Genomic DNA, 25,346 nt, shown 5'->3' with positions numbered 1-25,346 from the left:
ATTTAATAATTATTCCTACTTTAAGAAAATCGAGGCACAAAGAGGTGGTGTAAACCTTTTCCAAGATTATACAAGAAAGAAAGGGTTGAGACCTGAGTAGTCTGCCTCCTGAGTATTAACCACTACTGTGCCTTCCCGGAGCCCAAATGCATGCAGTCCCATGGGACTCTGAGCAAGGATGAAACTTGACCAGCTCTGTGGAGACAAGGGCTCTGCTTAGGATGAATCCCTCATCCAAACCCGTTAGTTGTTCTGTCCCATCCCAGGTATGCCAGCATAGGGCAGATGTGACTGGCCTTTGAGTAGATATAAATGACAGCCTTTTGGCAATGTGCTGGAATTCTAATTAAGTCCTCATAAAATACTAAAAATTGCTATATTTTTAGTGGAATGAGCTTTCTGTCAGTTCACATTATGGTGATTAATTCCACCATAAACAACATTAAGATTATATCATTTTAAAGTTTTCTGGGCACCAGGTCTTCTTACCTCACAGGTACCTAAGCTATTGCTTTTACTACTATAGTTCATCTGGTCACCAAATCTTATTATTTCATGTTTTTTTTACATTGTTATAAAATGATGGGTAAACATTAACACTGACACATTTTTAAAAACCCATTTAAAATAGCATAATAAACTCACTATGTGTTAATATAAACACTGTGCTTTTTAATGTACTTTACCCATGCATTGTAATTGTATATTATAATGAGATTCAGAGTGATAGGAACAGATATGTACACAGCACTTAGTATGTTTCCTTCCAGATCCTACCCTACCTGATTTTTAAGAAAATAAGTATTTTCAAAAAAATTTTAAATGTCATTAGAAGAGAGGATTGATTTACATTTTTGCAGATTCCTTTAATGTCTGGCTGTAGAAGACAGCTGGGTTCTCACATCTGCTTTTGCAGGCAATCTGTTGCAATCTGTTGGTCTGTTTGAAGCGTATGAAGTAAATCTTGCTTCACATACATATGCCCCTGAGAAAAGGATATTTTAACAGACTTTCCAGAAAATTGTGGAGTTTTCATTTATACTTGATAAGGGATATTTTCTTTTTTTCTTTTTCTTTCTTTTTTTCTTTCCTTTTTTTTTTATAGTACTGAGGATGGAACCCAGGAACATTCTACCTCTGAGCTATACCCCTAGCCCTGTTTTTTATTCTTTACTTTGAAACAGAGTCTCACTAAGTTGCAGAGGGCCTCACTAAGTAGCTGAGGCTGGTCACGAACCTGTGGTCCACCTGTCTCAGACTTCCAAGTACTGTGATTATTATTGTGTGCCACCACACTCGGCTGATAAGGGATCTTTTCTTAGAGGTTCTTTAATTGAAGTTAAAATCTGAACCCACAATGAACAAACTCTTTGTATTCTTACAATAAAATGCACTGGTGGACCATGTATAGAATACATCTTATTTAATATAATTGATTGGCTATTTGGAAAATACTGGTTTACTGAGCTATGTAGGGCTTGCAAAGTTTGGTACATATCAGTATAACTAATGCATTTCATTATTTTAAAGGTCATGTTTGCTAATGTCACCACCATTCTTTAGAATTAGGGAGCATTCAAGGTCATATACCTCAACAATGCAATTTCCAAAATCATCTTCATTCAGTTAAGAATATTTTCTAATTTTTCTTGTGATCTCTTCTCCACTTATTGATTTAGAAGTATAATGGTTAATTTATAAATATTTGGGGGTTTTCCAGCTATCTTTGTTATTGATTTCAAATTCTAATTCATTTTGCTCAGAAAACATATTTTATATGATATCAATCTTTTTTGAAATTTATTAAAGCTTTTTATGAGCCATAATATAAGATTAAGTAATTAATCTTGCTGAATATTTGTGTATACTTGGGAGTAATGTGCATTCCGTGATTGAGCAGAGTGTTTTATAAGTGTCCATAATGTCAGGTTGATGGTTCAAATCTCCTCTATCCTTAGTGGTTTTCTGTTTCTTAGTGGTTTTTTGTTCTATCCACTATATAGGGAGAGATACTGAAATCCCCAGTGGTGATTATGTGTTTACCTTTTCCTCATTTTAGGTTGGTCAGGTTTAGTTTTATGTATTTGGAAACTCTTACTAGGTTTAGGATGATGATGATGTTCTCATGGTGATTTGGTCTTTTATCATGATGAAATGACCCTCTTTTTACCTTGGGTTCTTTCTTGTTCTAATGTTCACTTTGTTTAGTTTTCCTTTGATTAGTATTATGAAAAAGGAATGCTTGCTGTACAATTTTATTTCTATAAAATTATAGAACTTGCAAACTAATTCATAGTGACAAAAAGTAGGTCAGTGGTTATCTGAGAATGAGGGTGTGGAGACATGCGTTATAAGGGGACACTGGGAAACTTTTGGACATGATTAGAGTGTGTGTCTGTCATCTTGATTGTGACCATGATTTCTCACATCTGTAATGTGTAAATATTCATCAGATCGCACACCTTAAAAATATGCTGTGTATTGTTCATCAGTTATTCCCCAGTAAAGCTTTTTTAAAAACAATCCAGTGCTACTATTGCAATTTAATTCATCATTGCTTTCCCACCATTGGTGTGTACATCAACACAGAAAAATAGGCAAAAAAAAAAATAGTAATAAGAAAATAGTTTTGACCTCACAGATGCTTGGAAGGGTCTCAGGAAACTGTCATTGTGCAACACTTTCTGTAATTACCTTATTCCACCAGTTCTGATTCTTCCACGAATTAATTCTAAAATTAATTGAAGATTATATAATAATACAATCTTTTGTATAATATGTAAATTATATGTTATATCATATTATATTATAAATATAGCATATTATTTATAATATACCTGAGCAATGGTACCACAGAACTCTCTCTCTCCTCCCCAAAGTGTCTACAGAAATATTTCTTCAAGGATACATTTCTCTGATACAGGGCTTAGAAAAGTCTAGCTGTATGCCTGGGATAAAGGTTCTGACAGAATTGGGTTATTGGGGAAAGGCAGGATTTCATGGGTTAATATCCTGAATCATTTTGCGGTAGGTTTAGTTGCTTACAACAGAAACACAGAATAAAATTAACCTAGCTAAATGCATAGGAGTATTTTTTCCTCATGTAAAGAAAGTCTAGAAACGGACTGGCAAACCATTCTGTAGAGAGAACTAGAATGAGGCTGTATCTTACTGAAGAACCCAGATCTTCCTGTCCTTCTGCTTTATTCTTTTCATTCATGGCTTCTATCTTTGAGGCCTCTCACATTCAAGAACAGACATCATAACCATGCGTGGTGATGCATGCCTATAATCCCAGTACCTGTGAGGCTGAGATAGGAGGATCACAAGGGAAAGGCCAGCCTTTACAACTTAGCAAGACCCTCGGCAACTTAGGCCCTCAGCAACTTAGACCCTATTTCAAGCTACTGGGCATGGTGGTACATGCTTGTAATCATACTACTTGGTTGGGAGGCTGAGACAGGAGAATAGCAGGTTCACAACCAGCCTCAGCAACTTAATGAGTTCCTCTTCAACTTAGTTAGACCCTGTTTCAAAATAAAAAATAAAAAAACAGGATTGAGGGTATAGCTTAAAGGTAGAATGCCCCTAGTATGGGAGAGAGAGAGAGACAGACAGACAGACAGACAGACAGACATGAGAGGAGAGAGATTAGACATCACAGCTGTATTCCAGAAAGGAGGAAGGGCAAGAAGAGAGGCATAAGTTACCCAGCAACTTCAACTTCTGCTTGATGGTTAGCATTCAGTCTCACGTCCTCATTTAGTTGCAAGGGAGGCTGGAAAACGGATGTCTCTTAACTGGCCCCCTTATCTCCCTGAATGAAACTATGGGTTAAATGTGAAGAAAGATGGGCAGCCTTCCACATCCTGCTCATAGAAAGACATGAAAAATTGAAGCAACATTTTTATAGTAAAAGCAAAGCATGGTTATTCCATGGCCTCTGTGTTCAGCAATTGAAGGGACTTAAAGAATTGCAGCACTGAAGGGAGGGTTCCAAGGATGAGTCTTGCCGTCTGTCTCATCATCTTGAGGTCATTCCTAGTGCATGCTTGAGAATGCCCTTCCCAGCAGGGAAGAGAAGCTTCTGAAATCAGATAGATTAGCAATTCTCAGGCAGCCACAAGATTAGCATTTTCAAGCAGAGGCCCCATGGCCAGCTGCCTGGTACAAGATACCTAACAATCACTTTATTTACTGGTTAAGTTAGTAGGTTGGCAATCTGCACTGTGCTAAAGTAGGGAGTCACCAAAGACCCTGTTCCTTCTCTTCAGGGAGCTCATATTCTATTGGATAAAACAAAGTAAGCCAAACAAGTAATAGCCAACTATAAGTATTGGGAAGTGAACAGAAAATCAAGAGTAACAGGAGAGGAACTTGGAGTTACAGAGTCAATGGAGAAGCTCTGTGAGAAAGGTGATATTTGGTACCTAAAACTTAAGAAGCTAGCCATTTGAAGACAGGGTCAAGAGCTTTCTAAGCATATTCAATAGCATGTGAAAATCCTTAAAAACAAAAAAGTTTGCCTTTTGGGGAAAAGAGAAGGGCAGCCAGCGTGACTGAAGCCTGGCCAGTGAGATGAAGCATGTTAGAGAGGCAAGAAGGCCCACCGTGCCGGCAGAGCCCGTGACCTGGATCACACGTACAGAAGATCACTGTTGCTGCTGGCAGGAGAATGGGCCAGAGGCAAAGGATGTGCAGGATGCTGGGACAGACATAGGAATGTTATAGCAGTGGTTCTCATAGCAGATCCTTTAGCAGCTTTACAGTCCTGAGAGGTCATTTGTAGATGCTATGGTCACTTTCACATATATACTTTAAAAATTGCTTAAATGCCATTACTGCAAAACACAGGAGAGCTTGAACAAATATTTAAATATTTGCTACTGACTATACTATAAGACAAAATTAACTAATCAGGTGCCCCCACCTGAAAAACTTTGATGTAAAAGAATTAAGATAAATTCTATTTAGTCTTGTTTTGTCTTGTTTGTTTTTGTACTGTGGGGATTGAACGCAGGTGCATTCTACCTCCAAGCTACAACTCCAGCCCTTTTTTATTTTTTATTTCGAAACAGGGTCCCTCTAAGTTGCTGAGGCCAGCCTTGAACCTGTGATCATCCTGTCCCGGTCTCCTACGAACTGAAATTATAGGCATGTGCCACCACGCATGGCTCCTTTGAATCTTTTCAGCATTTCATATTAGCATATTTAAATAAGAGCTAAATGGGTATATTTGTTTGTATACAGATATTTGTCACAAGTGACATAAATATACACTGATATGAGTGTATATATGACTAACCCAGATGCCATGCATTTGTGTTTAGTGGCTTAATTTTTCAGAATGGTAAACAACTCTTGGTAAAGCTACAAACACATAAAGTACAGTTTTCCCTTAACCTTTTTAGTAATTATGTTTCTAAAAAAGTCAATATGAATTAATACCATGTTAAAAAAAACTGTGATGATACATGAAATACAGTTTTAATATCAGATAGTTAAGAACAGATTTTTTTTAGCAGTATGGAAATTGCAATACCACAGGACCTTTCTTTGTTGTATTGAGCTGAATCCTTGGCCCCCATCCATTTAATAACAGTGGCACTTCCTCCCATTGTGTGTGACAACCCACATTGTCTCCATGTTATTTTATAGTATCAAAGACAGTGCTTTTCCTTAGTTTTTCCATATATAAAATTGATATTACTATCTTTAATCTCATACAGATTAAATGAGATGATATGTATAAAATATTAAAATCAGACCCTAGTCCACTGTAGGGATTCAGTAACCAGGTTGAATTAAATTATTAGCAGTTGGAAATATAGGTTTAATTGTGAATAGGAAAGAAAATAGCAATGGAGATGAAGATTTTGGAATCATGTACAGAGGTTGATGTAAATACCATAAAACATTGGGTAAACACCAAGATAATGTGGAGTCCCATGGATGTTGACTAGAATCTACTTATAAGTCAAACCTAGAGACATGGCCAGGCAGCACTCCAAAAAGGGAGGGGAAGGCAGGCCCAATATTAGCCTTGGTTAATTCAGTCATTTAAAAATAACTGCTGTCTGATAGTGTAATGCGATGGTCTGGCCATGCATGGTTCAGTTCCGTGCACAAGGTACTGTCTAGGGTTTGGTTTGGGAACCAGGCTTTAGGGCTATTGACAAAGTAAAGGAATTTGAAAGAAGAGCAATTGGAAAAGTTAATGTTACTAAGTCCAAGTTTAAAAAAAAGATAAAGGAGAAGTATAATAGTTTTTCAGATAATTTTAAAATATCAATTTTTGGCAGACGAGAAAAAAAAATCTTGTTCTCTGTGTCTGTATAAGATCTAGGACTCTCTTCTGGAAGTTACAAGAAAGCAGATATTGCTTTTGTAGTAATCAGTCAATCTAATACTTGATTATTCTTTTTCAGGGATAGTGTAGAATAGAATTTTCTGGGGATGATTTCTGAAGACTTTTCCAGCTCCTGAATGACTCTTGCAGACTCTGGCATGGTCCCCCAGCCAGTCACTCTGACTGGTGTCATTGATACAACATCCTAACAGAGTCTCCTCTTTCTAGCATGACTCTAGGAAGATCCCCCTTGGGCTGCACTGATTTCAGATTTTTGACTATCCATAAGTAACTGAACTCCATTGGGAACAAAATCCCAACTCTCAAGAAATCTAGGGAGAAAGCCAAACTAGGTACATTAAATGTCTACTTCGTGACTTTTACTTATGACTCTCTCCTCTCTGCCACCAACCGAACCCTTTCACTTTGGTTTTTCTAACCACTTTGCAGCCAGGCTGCGTTGCAGCTGAATTTTAAGCAGATCATCCTGACTTAATTATTACAAAGTAATTTTGCTTTTTAAAACATTACTGTGCCAGATAGGAGGTCCCCGGCAACTTCTCTGTTTCTCATATTGTCCACCCACCCTGTTGAAAAATTTTCCTTCTGTAATTCCTTCTGAAACAGGGCTTCAGGGTTTTCATCTGCAGTCAGTCTATCATGTCCTTGAAGTATATGGAAATGTTGTATGTATATACATTTCTCTGAAAAGAGGGATATTAGCATTTATTTGATTCCTAAAGGATTGTGTCTTTTAAGATTACGAATAAAAAAGGTTTTAAAAAGTCAAGTTAAGTCTCTTCTTAGCTCAAGCAAATCTCTCTTTTTTTCCCTTTTTGTACTGAAAGCCTTTCAGCTGCCTTTAGTTAAATTCTTCAGATTGAGATGTGGTAAATTGTTTGAGAACCAGGCTATTTGCAAGCTTTCCCTAAGCTCCCTGCTTGGTCTCAGAGCCTTTCTGCTATGATCTCAGGGCATCCTCTGCTTGCTTCTGTCAGAATACTTGCTGCATTATATTGAAAAGTTCTGCTGATGAGACCATCTTCCATTATTATGTTTGAAGGGCAAGATTGTACTATATTAATTTTTTAATTTCTAGCACCCAGCATCATATGTGGTAGATACTCAAAATGTCATTGACTTGAACTATTTCCCTATGATAAGTCAACAGATTCTGCTTTCCCTCCCAAGCAGCCAGTATGTGTCAAGCAGTGGCCCCTATGACAGGCATCCAGAATACAGAAGTAAGCTCCTGGCATAGAGCTTATACACTAGGTCTAGAGAACATGGGTTTTGCCACCCACTGAACTGCCACACGTGATCATCCATATGCATCGATAATGGTCTAGCCTTGCAAAAGCTCCCCCTTCTATAACAGCTCGTGCAGCTATTTTAATCACTCAAAAATGAAAATGCCTTTTCCAGTCTTCCTCAAATCATCCATTAAGTGGCTATTTGGAATCCTCTTTCTCTTTGAATAAAGATATTAATAGTTTGCCTCTAAATATAGAGAATTTAGATTAGTGATATTGATACAAGAAATGTCTGCACTTAAGATTATGTTATGCACAGAGAAGTGTTTTTGTTTTGTTTTGTAAGACTCCAAGGAAAAATTAATGATGAAAGAAAACAAAACAGCCAGGCATGATGACACATGCCTATAATCCCAGTAGGTAGGAAGCTGAGGCAGAAAGGATCACAGGTTTGAGGCCAGCCCCAGAAACTCAATGAGACACATAGTAATGTAGCAAAACCCTGCTTCAAAATGAAAAATTAATTGGGCTGGGGGTGTGGCATGAAGGTAGAATGCCCATGGGTTCAATCTCCAGTACCAATAATAATAATAACAATAACAGTAAAGCAATGCCCTCATGCCTGGTTTACTAGGGATTTTTGTTGTTTCTAGCTTATAAATATTTTTAATCCCATGATGTGGGTTATGTTTGATCCTATTTTTCGGAGCTGCAGGTGGCACTATTGACTTCTTTTTTTGTGTGTGGTACTGGGAATAGAACCCTTCTACCTCCGGGCTACACTCCCAGACCTATTGTATACTTTATTTGGAAGCAAGGTCTCTTAAGCCAGCGCGGCTGGCTTCAAACCTGTGCAATCCTCCTGTCTCGCCTCCCAAGCATGGAGATTACGAGCGTGTGCCACCACGCCTGGCCACTATTGACTTCTAAGTATAGGCTTTTTCTTATAGTTGACTTGGACAGGATCTGTCCACTGAACCAGACAAAAGGAGAATCCAGGTCAAGGGCACCTATGCTGTCTATTCTAAAATTTATGACACTTAAGGAATTCATGAGTTGGAGGAGTATAGCAAAAGTCATCTGTGGCTATGTATTTGGAAAGCCATCTTGCAACAATACGTACTGGGGACTGGTTTAGCAGGGATGAGGCTAGTGAAGCTCCAGCATCGGTAGTTTAGAATGATTCCTCTAGTCTAGGACAAGGCTTCTGTTATGCGGTCATCAAAGTACAAAAGTTAATGTTGCCCCCGCCACAAATATATGCATAGCTTAAAGGGACTCTAGCTTCCAGACTTCCTAAGTTTAGCCTCAGTATATGTCCATTGCATTCACTGTCCCCATTCTGTAATGCACTCTTTCCCCAGATATCTGCATAATTATGTCTTTTGGTCCTTGTCTGTCTGCAACAGACAGGAGCTTCATCTGGGCGAGCATCTTTGTCTGTTCTGTTTACTGCTTTGTCACACTCTTCTAGAACAGTTCCTGCAGTGGGCTAAGTAGTCAGTAAATATTTGTTGAATGACTACTATTAGGAAGTTATCCAGATATATTATGAGTTAAAAGGATTTCTTTCACTGCTCTGGAAACCTAATCTCCATCTGCAGCATTTTCTGTAAAAGAGTGTTTCATGTGCCCAAAACATGTGCAAGTGAAAATGCACAATGCTGTGGTGCTGAGGAGTTGGTTGGGTCTTAATGGACTGTAACTTTATTCAAAACAGGCTGTGATGTGGTCTGATTTTGGGTTTCCTGGAAGAAATGGGCAGGAAAGTACATTGTGGATCGGTTCCCTGGGAGCCCACACCCCCTGTCATCTGGACTCCTATGGATGCAACTTAGTATTCCAGGTACAGGGAAGGTAATGTGCAAGTGTATGTGTATGTGTGTGTGCGCGTGCGTGCGTGCGTGCGTATGTGTATATGAGCCTGTGAGGGGAAGAGGAATGCGTATTGCATAGGCGCAGAACCCCAAGCCTGGCTCCAGCCCCATCCTGTCTGCCCACACGTTCTGTTTCCTACTGTGTGACATGAGGGGAACCATCCAAATGGATTTCCATGCACCTCAGTCATGGTCAATTTTGTCTTTACTACTCCAGCTTCAGTAAGCAGCTCTCTAAAGTATATGTTTGTAATTTTCAAACTTTTCTTTAGAAGCAGGATCACCCTTTCTTCAGTGTTCAAAAATAAAAGGAGAGCAGTTTGTTGAAAGGAAAAGGCTTTACTGTTATCTTCACGTCCTGAGAGGATTTCTGGGAGCATGGGCCAAATCATTTATTCATTCATTCATTCATTCATTCATTCATTTATTTATTTTGGCGGTACTAGGGATGGAACCCAGGGGCATTCAACCTCCAAGCTATACCCCCAGCCCTAATTTTTGTTTTTTGGTCTTTTTATTTTTGAAGAAGGGTCTCACTGAGTTGTAGAGGGCCTCACTAAGTAGCTGAGGCTGTCTGCGAACTACAATCCTCCAATCTCTGCCTCCAAATGCTGGAATTACAAGCGTGCGCCACCCCAGCCCCACATCATTTATGGCCCTTTTCAACTCTAAATTTTAATTGGAGCCTACCTATGGACACAATGCAGTATATTATTACCCTAGGTCAGTTTTTATCTTCATTATCTGTGAAACCTAAGAAATAAATACAGGGCTGAGACCACAATACTTTTGATAGACCCTGATTTCTAGAGCGCTGTGAGAAGGAAGGTTTGGGCCACCTAGAGGATGTACTCAAATATCATGTACTGGGATGTCATATTTGCAGCCTATTTTCTCCTAATTAATGATTCCCTAATCTTTTCTGGCCTTTTGGTTCATTTGTAGGCATCACACAGGGAAAATTAGAAATGGCCATGTGCAAGTTCTCAGAATTATTAGACACAAAAATGATTGAGTGAATCCAAGCACATGCCTGTAATCCTAGTACCTGGGAGGCTGAGACAGGAGGATTGAGAGTCTGAGGACAACCTCAGCAACTTAGTGAGGCCCTCCAACTTAGTGAAACTCTATTTCGAAAAAATAAAAATAAATAGGTCTGGGGGTGCAGCTCAGAGGCAGAATACCCCTGAGTTTAATCCCCAGTAAAACACACACACACACACACACACACACACACACACACACACACACAGTGAGGGTTCAAGAGAAACAGTCAGTATGTATGTGAACACATGTCACATGGGAAGTACTCTGAAAACCAGAGTGGTATAGTGGAGTCCACTGTTGGATCCGTCAGGTCTTCATTGAAGGGCTGGGTCTGTCTCAGGTACAGTGCAAGCTGGGGATATGACAGTGAATGGAGTGTGCATGATCCCCTCCTTTGTGAAGTTAAGTCTGAAGCCTACAACTGGTAGGAGAGGGCATTGTTTGAAATAGCCCCTTTCCATGTGTTTTGAATTGGAACACAAAAGCCAGAAAATTCTACTTGAAAAAAATAACTATAGTTCTTTCTGTGATGTGTAGCGAATATGGCTTTATTGTAACACTGTAATGGATCATTCTGGCTTCATCTAGCTCTGGAGTAATAAAATAGCTTTGGGAAATAGCCACTGAGTATCCTGTGCGAGTTCCACGTGTTGTTGTAGGTTGAGGAAGAAGTCACAGGGTGCTGGAACTGAAAAGCAGAAGAGGTAACATTCCCATGGGAAGATCAAGGATGATTTCATTGAGGAGCTGCCTTGTATGGAAAGCTTTGAAGGGTGCATAGGTGTTCAAATGACTCAGATGAGGGGGCCCTGGAAACCATGGAGCCTATAGCAGACCCCATGAAAATTAGTGTAAGTTGTGCAGAGGGATTGGGCAGGAAAGGCAGATTGGAGGCTGGGGGTCTTGACTTCCTTGTGAGCTCTGCTTATTGTCTGTTCTTTCCATGTGCAAAACCCTGAGAGGTCTTTTGAGAAGGGTATGACACAGTGATTAGAACCTAGGACATTTGGAGCGAAGAAAAGCAGATTGGGTGGGATGGTTATGACAGTGTCGGTTCCTTTGGAAAATACTGCTACGCTGCAGGGGATGGGGCCAGAGCATGTAGAAGCTAGAAGATCTGCCACCTCGTTCTGAGTCCCCCACCAACGTGAGCTCAGTGAGTGATGCGGAGCAGCACTCGGTTTCTCTGCCACTGCTTTGGGTTTTTTTTTTTCTGAAGATTTAAAGAAGTTTATTAGAAAGATAGAAATACAGAAAATAGAAATACAGCCCCATGCCAAAATGGCATAGGGGGGTGACCCAAAATGAATACACCCTCTGCCACTGCTTTGAAAATGAACGTAGCCATGATCTCCTTAGCGCCTTCCAGCTCTAGTGTTCTAAACATACTAAATTATAAAAATTGCTTCTAAACTAGCCATAGGTACAGTGAAGTTAGAGCAGCTTTGTCACCTCCAAGCTTTGAGCTGAGGCCATCTATTTTTTAATTTCAAGGATCATTAGCTGATGGCTGTATAAATTGATGCACTGCCTATAACTCTGAAGTGAATATCTGTAAACTGTTATTTCTATCAAACCTTCAAATTTTCCAAGCAAAATAAGACCTTATCTGGATGTGGTGGTACATTCCTTCTAATCCCAGTATTTGGGAGGCAGAGACAGGAGGATCACAGGTTGAAAGCCAACCTCAGCAACTTCATGAAACCAACCTCTAACCTCAGCAATTTAGCAAGATGTGGTTTCAGATGGGTATATGAAGGCCAAGAGTGTAGGTTGGAGGTAGAATGCTTCTGGATTCAATCTTAAGAATAACAACAACAACAACAACAACAACAACAAAGACTTTAATATATACATTTTGGTTTAAAAATAGCAACCACTGCTCCCAGTTTGGAAAGGACTTTGTAGTCTGGGTATGCCTTCCAGGAGGCCTTTAGGGCTTCTTTTCTCACAAGGATGGTTTGTTTTTTCTTTCTTTTTGCTTCCCTGCCTCTGTCTTCCTGTCTGTCTTCTCTTCCCACACTCCTCCCCTTTTTGCCTCAGATGGCTTCCTTCTGATTGCATAAAGTATGGATGTGTACTGTTTTGTGAGTTAAGGTTTATTCTATTTTTCCAACATTTTTAAGTGACTGAAGCATTTTATAGTGTTCTCTCTGTGAAAATTCTTGTATTATACTACTTTTTAGTTAGAAGACATTGTTTATGCATTTCTGTTCCTTAATGGGTTAACTTTTTTTTTTTTTTTTTTTTTTTTTTTTTGGTGGTACTTGGGATGGAACCCAGGGGCCTTCTACCTCCAGGCTACTCTCCCAGACCTATTTTTTATTTTATTTGGAAATAGGGTCTCTTAAGCCAGCGAGGCTGGCTTCGAACCTGAGCGATCCTCCTGTCTCAGCCTCCCAAGCACGGGGATAACAAGCGTGTGCCACCACGCCCAGCATGGGTTAACTTAACAAATGTTTAACTTAAAGAAATGTATAGCCCAGATAAAGAGAAATCTAGAAGCAAATTGATAGATGAAACTGTGGGTGTTTACTCTAGATAAGACAATACAGAAATATGAAAGGGGAGGGATTATTCTGATAGCTCCAGAATCAGGAGTCAAAATAGTGTATGCAGAGACCAACTTTGATTTGAGATGTGAAAGGCATCTCAAATCAGCATGAAAGGGGCTGCCTTGGGAAGTAGAGGACATGAAATACCCACACTTAACAAGGCACCTTCCACCAGCAGAGGGGATTCCAGTAGTGAATGAGAGACCAACCAGGTACCTGTGTTCTCCTAGCAATTGAATTTAAGCAAAAATAAGCATTTTACTGCTGCTGCCTTACATGTTTTTATCTCAGGTTTAGTATTAACTTGTGTCTTATTTTCTTTAATTAGGAAAAGGTGGCATCTCTTTCCTCCTGAAGATACTCCTTTCCTTTATCCAACTAGAATTCCTTATGAAGAATCTAGCGTGTTCAGTAAAATCAATGTTGTCAATCCTGATTTAAAGCGTTTTCCTCAGTTCCTGAAAGCTCAAAGACATACGATCACGCTGAGCCCAGGACAGGTAATGGAGCTTTAAAACATTGATGGCCTGTCAGTGGACATCACAGCTATAATTCTCTGAAGTCCTTATGCATGTGTTTCCCCTCAGTACAGACGAGAATGGTTTCCTCCTTGCGGCTCTGCTATTGAGGGTATCTTTTCCAACTCTGGCCTTCAGACACATATGTTTATCTCCGCTTTCCCCACTCCTGGAAAGGAGATGGGAACACAGCTCCTCCTACTGGTGAAGAGGAGAATAGACTTTGGAGCTATTTCCATTCCGGCTCAAAGTGTCAAAGCCTGGGTACTGGAGCATCTCTGGAATATATATTAACAGTTAATATGTGTTCAACTACAATAGAACTGAGCCCAGACACATGAAGACAGGTTGGAAGGCTCCCAGGCAGTGGGCCTAATGAAGCAAAATGAATTGAGTGGGTTTTTTTTTTCCAGAGCAAGAATGGGTGGACTATCCCTGAAACATTTCTAAAGGTATTGTACTTAGTGTGCTACCCAGAGGGGAATTTTTCCTTTACAACATTGGCACTTGCTATCTGATTTTTTTTAGCTATTTAAAAAGTTTTTTTTGTCCTTTAAGGAGACTTTATTTCCTCAATTATTGCTCTTCACTGCCTGTCTTCCTTCCTTTGCTCCCTTCTCCCAGGCTTTTTCTTGCTTCCTTCACAATCAGGCACTACCAACTCAAATGATTCTATTTGACCAAGTTACTTCAACCATTAGCGTCATTAACACCTTTCCCCCCCAGGCTCTGGAAACCACTCAATTATTTTCTGTCTTCATAAAATGGCCAATTTGGACATCTCACATAAGTACAGCTGTAAAGTTTATAGCCGTTTATGTCTGGCTTCTTTATCAGAGCATATTTTCAAGAGTTTCCCACGTTGTAGAATGTTTCTAGCACTTCATTCGTTTTTGTTGAATAATATTCTGTTGTATAGATTTATACCATATGTATTCATTCATTCATCAGTTGAAAGACGTTGGGTTATTTTCACTTGGAGCGAGAATCTCCTGTCCTTCCCACACACTCTATTAAGATGGCATATGCCATCTTCCTACTCAGGATTTCTCAGTGGCTCTTGATACCTATAGGATGAAATCCACAGTCTTCATTCTGAATTCTGTGTCCTCCACTGGTTCTCACCAGTTCTCCCACTGAGTCTCCCGTTACCCCCTCTCAAGCTTTCTCGCTGTTCCTCAGCAGTCCCACCTCCTCTGTCTTGTCACTTCTCCTTCATTCTTTTCTCTAATTTCTCTCCTAGGCTTGCTTCAAATCACACTTCTTCCATGCAAGTTGTCCCTGGCCTCCCTAATTCAAGCTTCTCCAGCTTTTGAATTCCTCAAGCACCCAACATCCTCTGTTGTACACGTGTGCCACCTTTCTATGCACTGTCTTCGTCATTGGCTGGATTTGAACTGTGAAAAGACAAACCATGTCCTGCACTTTTGCTTGTCCCTTTTCTCAGAATGTATACAACTATTTTGCCATAGGAAGAAGGAAAAATTAGAATCTTAGCTTTTACTAAATGTAAATATGGACAAAGAAGCCTCGGGATAAGGAGAGGAGAGAAGCTAGTAGAATCCTTTGTACAACTTGTCAACAAAGAAAGCAATAAAAGGAAAAAGAGATCATGGTTTTCCTCTCCCTTCAGCGCAGAATTCCTTTTGTTCCTTTTCCCAGCAGCCTCACTTAGGTCAGACTCTGACAAAATGAAATGTCCTTCTCCTGTGCTAACCAGTTTCTGTTTGGTTTTCAGGTTCTCTTTGTTCCCAGACACTGGTGGCATTACGTAGAATCCATTGATCCCGTCACTGTCAGTATAAACTCATGGATTGAACTGGTACTTTTTTGTTGTCCTTTTAAAAATAAAGTCCCTGCTTTTAAGATATGCAAAGCTTATTTATAAAATTTGGTGATGGGTTTTCTTTAACCAACACTCCAGGGTTAGTTTAGATGTGCTGGGATTCTGTCATCTGTTGATATATGCGTATTGGAAGCAGATCTTTAGTGATGTGTCACACTCTCTTTCTTTAAAGGACACACAGTAGGCCCTGGCATTGATTGCAGGGTTCTTTCCCTCCATCAGTGTTGTTAGGAAAATGGTGTTGGGCCTGACTGAATCAAACCTTTTCCCACCAACATGCTGTGCTTAGTTTTTGTTGCCTACTATATTTGATGATTACAAAACTGCCTGTTATGCTCATGCTTCTGCCTCTCTCTAATTTTTATTTGTTTCTAGCTTATCATTCCAGTGTGTCCTTTTCTGTAAACATACGTATGTGTAAATGAATATATATATTAATATGTGCATAAAGTACTTATGCTTATATACTTTAAAAATACATTTATAAGTATATTTATATACTCTATATACTTACTGATATACTTATTCATATTTATTCTTTCTTTCTCCCCTCTCTTATATGGGAAGTAATAAACTATTTATAGTATTCTGTGCCTTGTTTTTTTTTTAATTTAACAATGACACCGTGAATTTGCCTCTATGATAGTACAGAGAAATTACCATTTCTTTCTAAATAGTGTGTAGAATCCTGTTGTGTGCTGTGTGGATATTCCACTGTTATTTAGCAGACCCTCTGTGGATGGATGTTTGGGTCTTTTCTAATGTTTTATAATTATAAGTAATGTTGATGAATAATCTTGTGCATGTTTTTTGTTTTTGTTTTTATTTACTAAAGTATATCATCAGGAGAGAGTCTTAGAAGCGGGTTTGCCAAGTCGTAGGATAATTTTAGTTTTGCTCAGTTTTGCTCAGTTTCGCTCCACTGTGAGGGTGCTGCTGTGCATCACCAACAGCAGTGTGTAAGGTCGCCTGCTTCTCCACAGCCTCGCAGGCAGGATGTGTTGTCAGGCTGCAGTTTGGGTTTTTGAATCATAGAAAAATTTCCTCTAGCTGGACGTGGTGGCACACCCTTGTAATTCAAGGCCAGCCTCAGAACTCGAGGTCCTCTGCAACTTAGTAAGACCCTGTTTAAAAATAAAAATAAAAATAAAAAACAAATAGGGCTGGGGGTATAGCTCAGAGGTAGAATGCGCTGGGTTCAATCCCTAGTCACACACACACACACACACACACACACACACACACACACACAGAATTTCCCTTTTTCAGGTCATAAAGGAATTTACCAATGCTTTCTTTTAGAGTTTGGATTGTTTTGTGTTTGTATTTAGATCTCTTATCCAGTTAAAAATTATTGCTAATATATAGTGTAAAGTTGAGGTCTAATTTTATATTTTTCCAAATGGTTATTGGATCATCAGAGATCTTTTTTTTTCTACTTTTCCCCTGTGATCTGAAACGTTACCTCAGTCACATAATAAATGCCCATAAGTAGCTAGGTCTGTTTCTTCCATCTGCCTGACTCTTCACTTCCACTCTGCTTTATTCAGAGAGATGGTACACTGTGCCCCTTTAATACCCGAAAGACTAACTTCACTCATTGCTTTTCTATTGAAGTATCGCCCCAGATATCCATGCATTTATTTTTTCATATGATCTTTAAAATCAACTTGTCTAGCTTCAGGAAAAAAAAATACCTACTGATACTTTGACTCAATTCATATTGTTTCATGTCAGCTTTATGATGTTAAATTGTCCTAAGAACAAGATACCTTTGACTTGCCCAAGTCTAGGTTTCCTTATTATAGGAGTATTCTAAAGTTTTCTACACTTAGACTTTCTGCATTTCTTTTTAAAGCTTATTCCTGAGTATTTCATCTTTTTTTTTTCTGTTTATAAAGTAAAATATTCTTTCCCCTTATTTTCTTTGGGGGTGAGTGGGTATTGTAGATTGAACTCGGAGGCATTCTACCACTGAGCTACATCCCCAGTCTTTTTTTTTTTTTTTTTTTTTATAGAGAGAGTTTTGCCAAGTTACTGAGGCTGGCCCCAAGCCTGTGATCTCCTGTCTCGATCTCCAAAGACTGATATTACAGGTGTGCACCACCATACCCAGACTCTCATATCTTCTTACAGGATATTGTTGGTATATATGGTGGATATTTAGTGTTAACTTGAATTGTTTTGTTGTAATTTTGTATGACTTTCTTGGTTCTCAGGCATCTCTCAGATTACCTGAAAATTAAGATAGTTTTTCCTCTTCCTTTCTAATTTGTTTACCTGTGATAGATTTCTTTTGTCTGACGACACTGGCTAGTACTTCAGTAATGAATAATGATGGTAGTGGGTATCCTTGTTTTGTTTCTGAATTTAGAAAGAATTTTTTGGTAACTTCTCTGTAAGTAAAATGCCAGATCTGGGACTGAGTTGTGTATATGTTTTATCATATTAAGTATTCATCAGTTCTTATTCTTTTTTTTTTTTTTGGTGGTACTGGGGTTCCTGGAAGCCCTTCTACCTCTAGGCTACACTCCCAGACCTATTTTATACTTTTTATTTTTACTTTTTATACAGGGCCTCTTAAGCCAGCGAGACTGGCTCGGAACCAACGCGATCCTGATGTCTCCACCTCCCAAGCGTGGGGATAACAAGCATGCTCCACCATGCCTGGCCATCAATTCTTATTTCAATATGGTTTATTGTTTTCAAAATTATGAAAGGGTATTGAATTTTGTGGAATGCCCTTTAAGCAGCTGAAGACAATCATATACTATTACTCTTTAGTAAAAGTCTGGCATTGCAGTTACTATATCAACTGATGTTTTAATATTGGCTCATCCTTAATTTCTGGAACAAATCCAACGTGGTTGTGATGTACTCTTTTTTAGGGTACTGTAGGATACTGTTTGTTCATATTGAATTTACATGGCCTCAGTAGTTTGAAATACTTCATTGTGGTCTTTTTAAAAGGTTATTATCTGGGCATGGTGGTGCACACCTGTAATCCCAGGACTTGGGAGATTTGCAGGTTTGAGGCCAGCCTCAGCAATTTAGCAAGATCTTTTCAAAATAAAAAATAAAATTCAGTTAGGGGTGTAGCTCAGAGATAGAATACTTCTGGCTTCAATCCCCAGTGTCACACACACACACAAAAAAAACTGTTTGATTTTCCCTTCTAAATTTTCTAGGGGATTAGTAGCATTGATTATAGAGAGACTTCCAGTTGTTGCTTAGATGTTTGGTACCTAAGGACTTGATGCTGATATAAAGTGGATAATTTCTGCCTTTCAATACACTAAGACTCCAGTTACTTCTTTAACTTCTTTTGTATACTTCACAGTTTAAAAACTTTTCTTCCTTTCTTTCTTTCTTTCAAAACTATAATGCAGAAAGGGTTTTAGTAATGTGTTGCTTCTATCATTTTCTCTTCAAGTATTGCACTGTAATTCCTTCTTGTTGACAAATTTAGTTCCATAACGCTCTTAGGTTTTTTTTTTTTATTTATTTATTTATTTTTGGTGGTATTGGAGTCCCTGGAAGCCCTTCTACCTCCAGGCTACACTCCCAGACCTATTTTTATATTTTTTATTTGGAACAGGGTCTCTTAAGCCAGCACAGCTGGCTCTGAACCAGCATGAGCTTCCTGTCTCCACCTCCCAAGCATGGGGATTACAAGCATGCGCCACCACGCCCTGCTAAGCTCTTAGGTTTTAAAGCTTGTCATACTTAGGGATCTTAAGCTATCCAGGTTTTGATATTTCTGTTGTGAGTCACATAGACCAGGAAAATAGTAGAGATCCTTGTTCTACAAAGGTGATACAATGGTCCTCTATTCTGAGATTCTCTGAAAGAAATACAAATTGTGTCCATTCTTAAATTCTCTGGGTATTAAGTACATTCTCAGTAGGCTCCTTTCATCCTTTTTATCTCCTATCTATCTATCTACCTACCTATCTATCTATCTATCTATCTATCCTGGGAACAGAACCCAGGGCCTTCTATCTCTGGGCTACACTCCTAGACCTATTTTTTTATTTGGAAACAGGATCTCACTGAGTTGCTGGGAGCCTCACTAAGTTGCTATATATTGTACAATCATCACAAAGATTGAAGTATTAAGGCTGGCTATGAACCTGTGGTCCTCCTGTCTCAGCCTCCCAAGTACTGGGATTACAAGGATGCCCCACGACACCTGGCCCCTCCTTACTTTTTTTTAGTATTGAAATGTATTTTTTGGGGGGTACTGGGGATTGAAGCCAGGGCATTCTATCTCCAAGCTAAGCCCCAGCCCAATTTTGTTTTTATTTTGAAACAGGGCTCACTAGGTTAATGAGAGTCTCACTACTTGCTAAGGCTGTTCTCAAACATGCGATCCTCCTGTCTCAAGCTTCCCAAATACTGGAATTAAAAGCATGTGCCAATATGCCTAGCTGAAATGTTTTTATTTAACAGTATTTTTCCAACCCTTTTTGAAAATATTTTTGTTAATTTTTAAAGGCGTTTCTCTCATTCTTATAGTTTTTCGTTTAATTAAGTTTTTATTATAGGTATACATGCAAAAGAATATATGTAATACATTTGCAAGATATAAAGGATACTATAAGGAATATCAGTGAATGCATCACCTAAACTGAGATCAGTTTTTGCTTTACCCCAGCCCTCTCTCTTTTCCTTCCACTACCTTTATTCTCTTTCTTTTTTATTTTTTATTGGTACATATAATTATACAGAGTACAATTTCATTGTGATTTCATTGTGACGTATTCATACATGCAAGTAACATAATTTGGACAATTTCATTCTATTTCTTAAGCAAAACAATTGTATTACCTGTATGTCTGTCTACATAGTCTGTTGGTTCTCTTTCTTTGGAGAACTAAGACTGATAAACTGCATGACCCAGAAATTCCATTCTTAGTTGTTTACCCAAGAAAAATGAAAGTATGTATTCATACAGAATACCTGTACACAAATGTTCACAGATGCATTATTTATAATAGCCAAAAATGAACAGAACACATCAACTGATGAGTGAATAAGCAAAATGTGGTACATGTAAGCAGTGGATATTGTACAGTCATCGTAAGGATTGAAGTACTGACACATGGTACAACATTGATGACTCTTTTGGTGTATGGTGAATCTAATGGTGTATGGCATATCTATATATTTATCTATATCTTTTATCAATTCTATTTATCTGGGAAACCTTGACTGATAACCATTTGACTTAGCAACTCCATTCCTAGATATTATATAGATAATTGATTTCTATACTTATATGATAGGTGTGTGTGTGTGTGTGTGTGTGTGTGTGTGTGTGTATGTGTAGTGTGTAGAGTGTGAAGAGAGAGAATTTGAGGTTTGCTGTAAGGAATTGGCTTACTTAATTGTAGGAGCTGGCAAGTCTGAATTTTTGAAATTTGCAGGGCAGGCTGGCAGGCTGGAAACTCAGGCAAGAGTTGGAGCTGCAGTCTGAAATCTGAAATCTATAGGACTGATTGAAGGACTGGAGACTCATGCAAGGTTTCTGTTGTAGTCTTGAGGCAGAATTCCTTCTCTGGAAAACCTGTTTTTGTTCTGAAGGCCCTCTTGTGATGGAATGAGGACCACTCACATTTGAGGGTGATGTGTGTGTGTGTGTGTGTGTGTGTGTGTGTGTGTGTGTGTGTGTGTTTAATTTGAAGTCAACTGATTGTAAATTCTAATAGCATCATTGAAATATCTTCACAGCAACATCTTAGACTAGACCAGGCACACAGCATATCCAACTTAACTCACAATTATCACATGTTAGTTAATTCTGTGTTTAGCCTATTGAACTTCTGGGCTATTTTCCAAAGCAGCTACACAATTATATATTTCTTCCAGGAATGTGTGAAGATTCTGGCTTTTTCACCATCCTCACCAACACTTGTTAATACCTTTATTATTATTATTATTATTATTATTATTATTATTAATTATTATAACTATCCTAGTGTGAATTGGTGTCTCATCATGGGGGTTTGTCTTTTTAAATTCTCTGCTAAGGCATGGTGACACATGTGTGTAATACCAGTACTTGGGAGGCTGCTACAAGAAGATCACAGGTTTAAGAACAGCCTCAGCAATGTAGGGAGACTCTCAGCAACCTAGGAAGACCCTGTTTCAAAACAATAAATGAAAAAAGGGCTGAGAGTATACCTCAGATAGAATGCTCCTGGGTTCCATCCCCAGTATCGCACACACACACTCAGTACTGTGCTTCTGAGGTTCATCTGTTTTGTCACATGTGGCCTTCCCCTCGTTTTCACTGTGGTTTAATATTCTCTTATGTTAAGGTACCACCACAGTTTATTCATTATTCCCTGTTCGGTTGATATATACTTGAATTACTTTAAAGCTCAACAGAACAGAATGTTGTAGTATATGTCTCCTGGAACACAAGAGTTCTCTGGGGTCCCTAGGAGTCGTGTTGCTGGCCTGTAATATACACAGTACTCAAATTGAGATGATACCGATGTGTTCTCAAATATCTCTATTGGTTTGAACTCCCACTATCAGTAAGACTTCTTTGTGGATCTGCATTTCCCCACTACTTGGAATAGCAGACTCTCTTTTGTCAGTTTCATGGTATTTCAGTCAGGTGAAACACAGTGACCAAAATACCCAACAGGAACAACTTAGAGGATGAAAAGTCTATTGGGGCTCACAGTTTCAGATCATAGGGGCAGCTGTGATGCACAAACGCGGAGGCAGTGGGGGCAGCTACAGCACGTGTGGCAGAGGGATGGCTCTTATACATCTTGATGGCTAAAAGCAGAGAGACAGACAGACAGACAGACAGACAGACAGACAGACAGACAGACAGACAAAGAGATGAGGGAGAGGGCCTGCAGACATATAAAGTCTTCAGAACTGTACCCCATGACACCTCCAGCCACGCTCCACCTCTGGACACTTGCTTTCAACACATAAGCTTTGGAAGGATATTTTAAATCTAAATACAACACAGCTCTTTCTCAATTGCCTTTTCCCTGGAGCTTAAGCATAATACTTATATTAATGGAGAATGTGGTGTATAGTTAAAAGAGATTCTATCCTCTTTTTTAAGCATGAAATACAGAGACAAATGATAAACTGTTGTGTTTTTGTTGTTGTTTGTTAATCTCAATTTAGGAAGAGGACCACCTAGCCCGGGTGGAAGAGGCCATCACCCGCATGCTCGTGTGTGCACTGAAAACTGCAGAGGATCCGCACAATACCAGGGCTTGGTTAAACCCCACCGAGGTAGGCCGTGTCTGGTTCCTGTCACAGCTGTTGGTTTTCTGTAGTAAACAACCATGGCTAGAACATTCATTTTCCACTTTAACTAAATGTATGGAGCCACTCTAAAGTGTTATTTCTTGTTCCTTAGGTTGAAGAAACATCCCATGAAGTCAATTGTTACTACTTAAATGCAGCTGTTTCTTCCTTTTTTGATCATTACACAACATCTAAGGTAGTAGAAAAGCAAGTGCTGAGAACAAATGGGGAGAGCATGCAAAAGGAAGAATTAAACATGTGCAACCACATGGTGGTGGAACCAAAACGTAGCCGGGACTTAACCACGGCTAGCAGGAAACAGGTGGCAGCCAGCCCCTTTGGCCCTAACCTGGTCCTCGTACCACCGAGATTGGAAGAACCACCTGCAGGAAGAGGAGGCTCCTTTGAAAGTGATGGCAGAGACCGAGGTGGGAAACACGTGGCACAGTTGTGTTGTGCTGAGGGGCAGCAAACCGTGAGCACCGGTGACGGTGCAGCCAGGGAACAAATGGCGTCACACAGGGCCACTGCCCCTGCTCGGACATTTGTTTCTACTGATGACTTGCTGGACTGCTTGGTGAATCCACAAGTAACCAGGATGGTGGCACAACTTTTGATACAAGGAAGAAGCCTGTGATTCTATCAGAGGATGACTTTTCAGATAGCATTTTTAAAATACATTTTTAACTAATGTGCTTTCAAAATTTTTTAAAAAATGGACCAGCAAAAGGCCAGTTTGCACATTTGTAAATGTACTTGGTTTCCTTACTTGCCATCTTCTTTCATACACGTTGCTCTTTGGCCAAGCTGGTTCCTTTTGTTTGTAGGCCTTCTTTTCCCAATTCCTTTTCCTTTTCTCCTTAGTCTCAGCCTTTCAGCCTTCTCAAATATAAGGCTCAGGTATTTTCAGCAAGAAGCTAGCTCTCCATCACCTTCACCAGGGATCAGCCTGCTGCTTGGTTTTATAAATAAAGTTTTATTGGAACACACCCATGCCATTCATTTCATACAGTCTGTGGCATGTTTAGTGTTATACTGGCAGAATTGAATATTGACAGAGACTGGGCCAGAAAACCAAAAATATTTACTATTTGTCCCTTTACAGAAAAGGTTTGCCAACTCCTGATCTGATGGAGCCATTGGATAGATTCTTGCTTGGATCTGAGGTGATCTTACTTCGCACACCTGCAGAATTCTCACTGGCTAATCCATGTCATCCAGAGCAGAATAACAAGCAGGAAGAATGCAGGTGGGGGGTCCAGTATGAATCCTTTCTGTGGAAGAATGGGGCATCTAGGAATAACAGTCCTGGAACTAGAGAGAACTAGATACTGCTGAGCCCTGAAACAACGACCAAAAGCTTAGTTAAGTGAGATTGAGCCCAGCCTCATTACTGTGTTTGGAGGATAGTTTTTTGTGTTTTTATTTTTGTTTTGTGGTACTGGGGATTGAACCAATGGGCATTCTACCTCTGAGTTACATAGAAATTATATAGCATATTGATCTCAGAAACCATGCATGAAACAAATGCACAGCAGAGATGAGTGTGGTAGTACATGCCTGTAATCTCAGTACTTGGGAGACTGAGATAGAAATATCATAGGTTTGAGACTAACCTCGCAAACTTAGTGACCCCCTGTTTTGAAATAAAATACAAAGGGCTGGAGTGTAGCTCAGAGGTAGAATGCTCCTAGGTTCTACCCCCAGTATGAAAGAAAGAAAGAAAGAAAGAAAGAAAGAAAGAAAGAAAGAAAGAAAGAAAGAAAGAAAGAAAGAAAGAAATAGAGAAAGGCAGGCAAAGCACAACAAAAAATACATGAGGTCACCTATTGGGAAGAACTACTGACCCTGTCCTGTCCTCGCACTGAAGGTGTTATCAAATCTAAAGAAAGTATATGCCTTCTTGGAGAAAAGGAGGGAGGGAGAAAGATGGCATTGTTAAGTGAGCAGGCCCAGGGAAAGAGTCCTCCTGTGGCATTTGCCATATCTGTGAAGCAAATTAACTATGTACTGGATACCAACTTACTGAATCCAGTGAAGCAACACCCACATACCCAACAAGTTACATGAGGCAGATTTATTACTTATGGATAGGTAGCAGGGGACAGTAGAAGGCCAGGATCTGTTGTAAACCCATTCCTCAAGGCCAAGAAAGCTACCTATCCGGAAGTATCGTCATCTGCATGTGCCCCAATTGCTGAGAGACCCTAGAAATTGGCCTGCCCTGAATTAGGTCCCTTGGAGGCTATATGACGTGCTGACTCAAAAGCATTGAATAACATTCTGTTTTGAAGACTAGGTCAGGAGCAAGGCCATTCTAATAACCCTTGCCCCCTCCCCAGGACTTTGAATTCCCAATACATTCTGCAGTTATTCCTAAGAACTGCATCAGTTTAAGGTCCCCAGGAGAATTATCCAACACTACTATTAATTTACCTACTTATTTGATTATTATTTATCTTTTCCAATCAGAATGTAACTCCATGATAGTAGGGGTTTTGTTTTGATTAAGAGCTTCAATCAATGCCCAGCACATAGATAGATGCTTATTAAAAATTTGACAAAACAGATTAAAGAGAGATCATCAAATACATAGGAACAGAGGATGTGGTCA

The 25,346-nt window shown here is 39.3% G+C and overlaps 1 protein-coding gene across 1 annotated transcript in view; it reads left to right on the top strand.

Annotated features, from left to right (window-relative positions):
• Positions 1-23,369, top strand: part of HSPBAP1 (HSPB1 associated protein 1) — a gene marked incomplete at both ends in the record, with an annotated part of 55,522 nt that extends 32,153 nt beyond the window's left edge. The window contains 5 exons of the mRNA XM_080696533.1: positions 9,323-9,459; positions 13,410-13,581; positions 15,338-15,421; positions 22,607-22,717; positions 22,845-23,369. Of these exons, the coding sequence (XP_080552659.1) occupies positions 9,323-9,459; positions 13,410-13,581; positions 15,338-15,421; positions 22,607-22,717; positions 22,845-23,369 (1,029 nt within the window). The remainder of the gene's footprint in view (positions 1-9,322; positions 9,460-13,409; positions 13,582-15,337; positions 15,422-22,606; positions 22,718-22,844) is intronic.
• Between the last annotated feature and the right edge of the window lie 1,977 nt (positions 23,370-25,346).

Source organism: Muscardinus avellanarius, assembly GCF_963383645.1.
Source record: "Muscardinus avellanarius genome assembly, chromosome: 5".
NCBI classification, from domain to species: domain Eukaryota; kingdom Metazoa; phylum Chordata; class Mammalia; order Rodentia; family Gliridae; genus Muscardinus; species Muscardinus avellanarius.
Note: the sequence above shows the minus strand (reverse complement) of the source record. Positions and strands in the feature narration are given on the sequence as shown.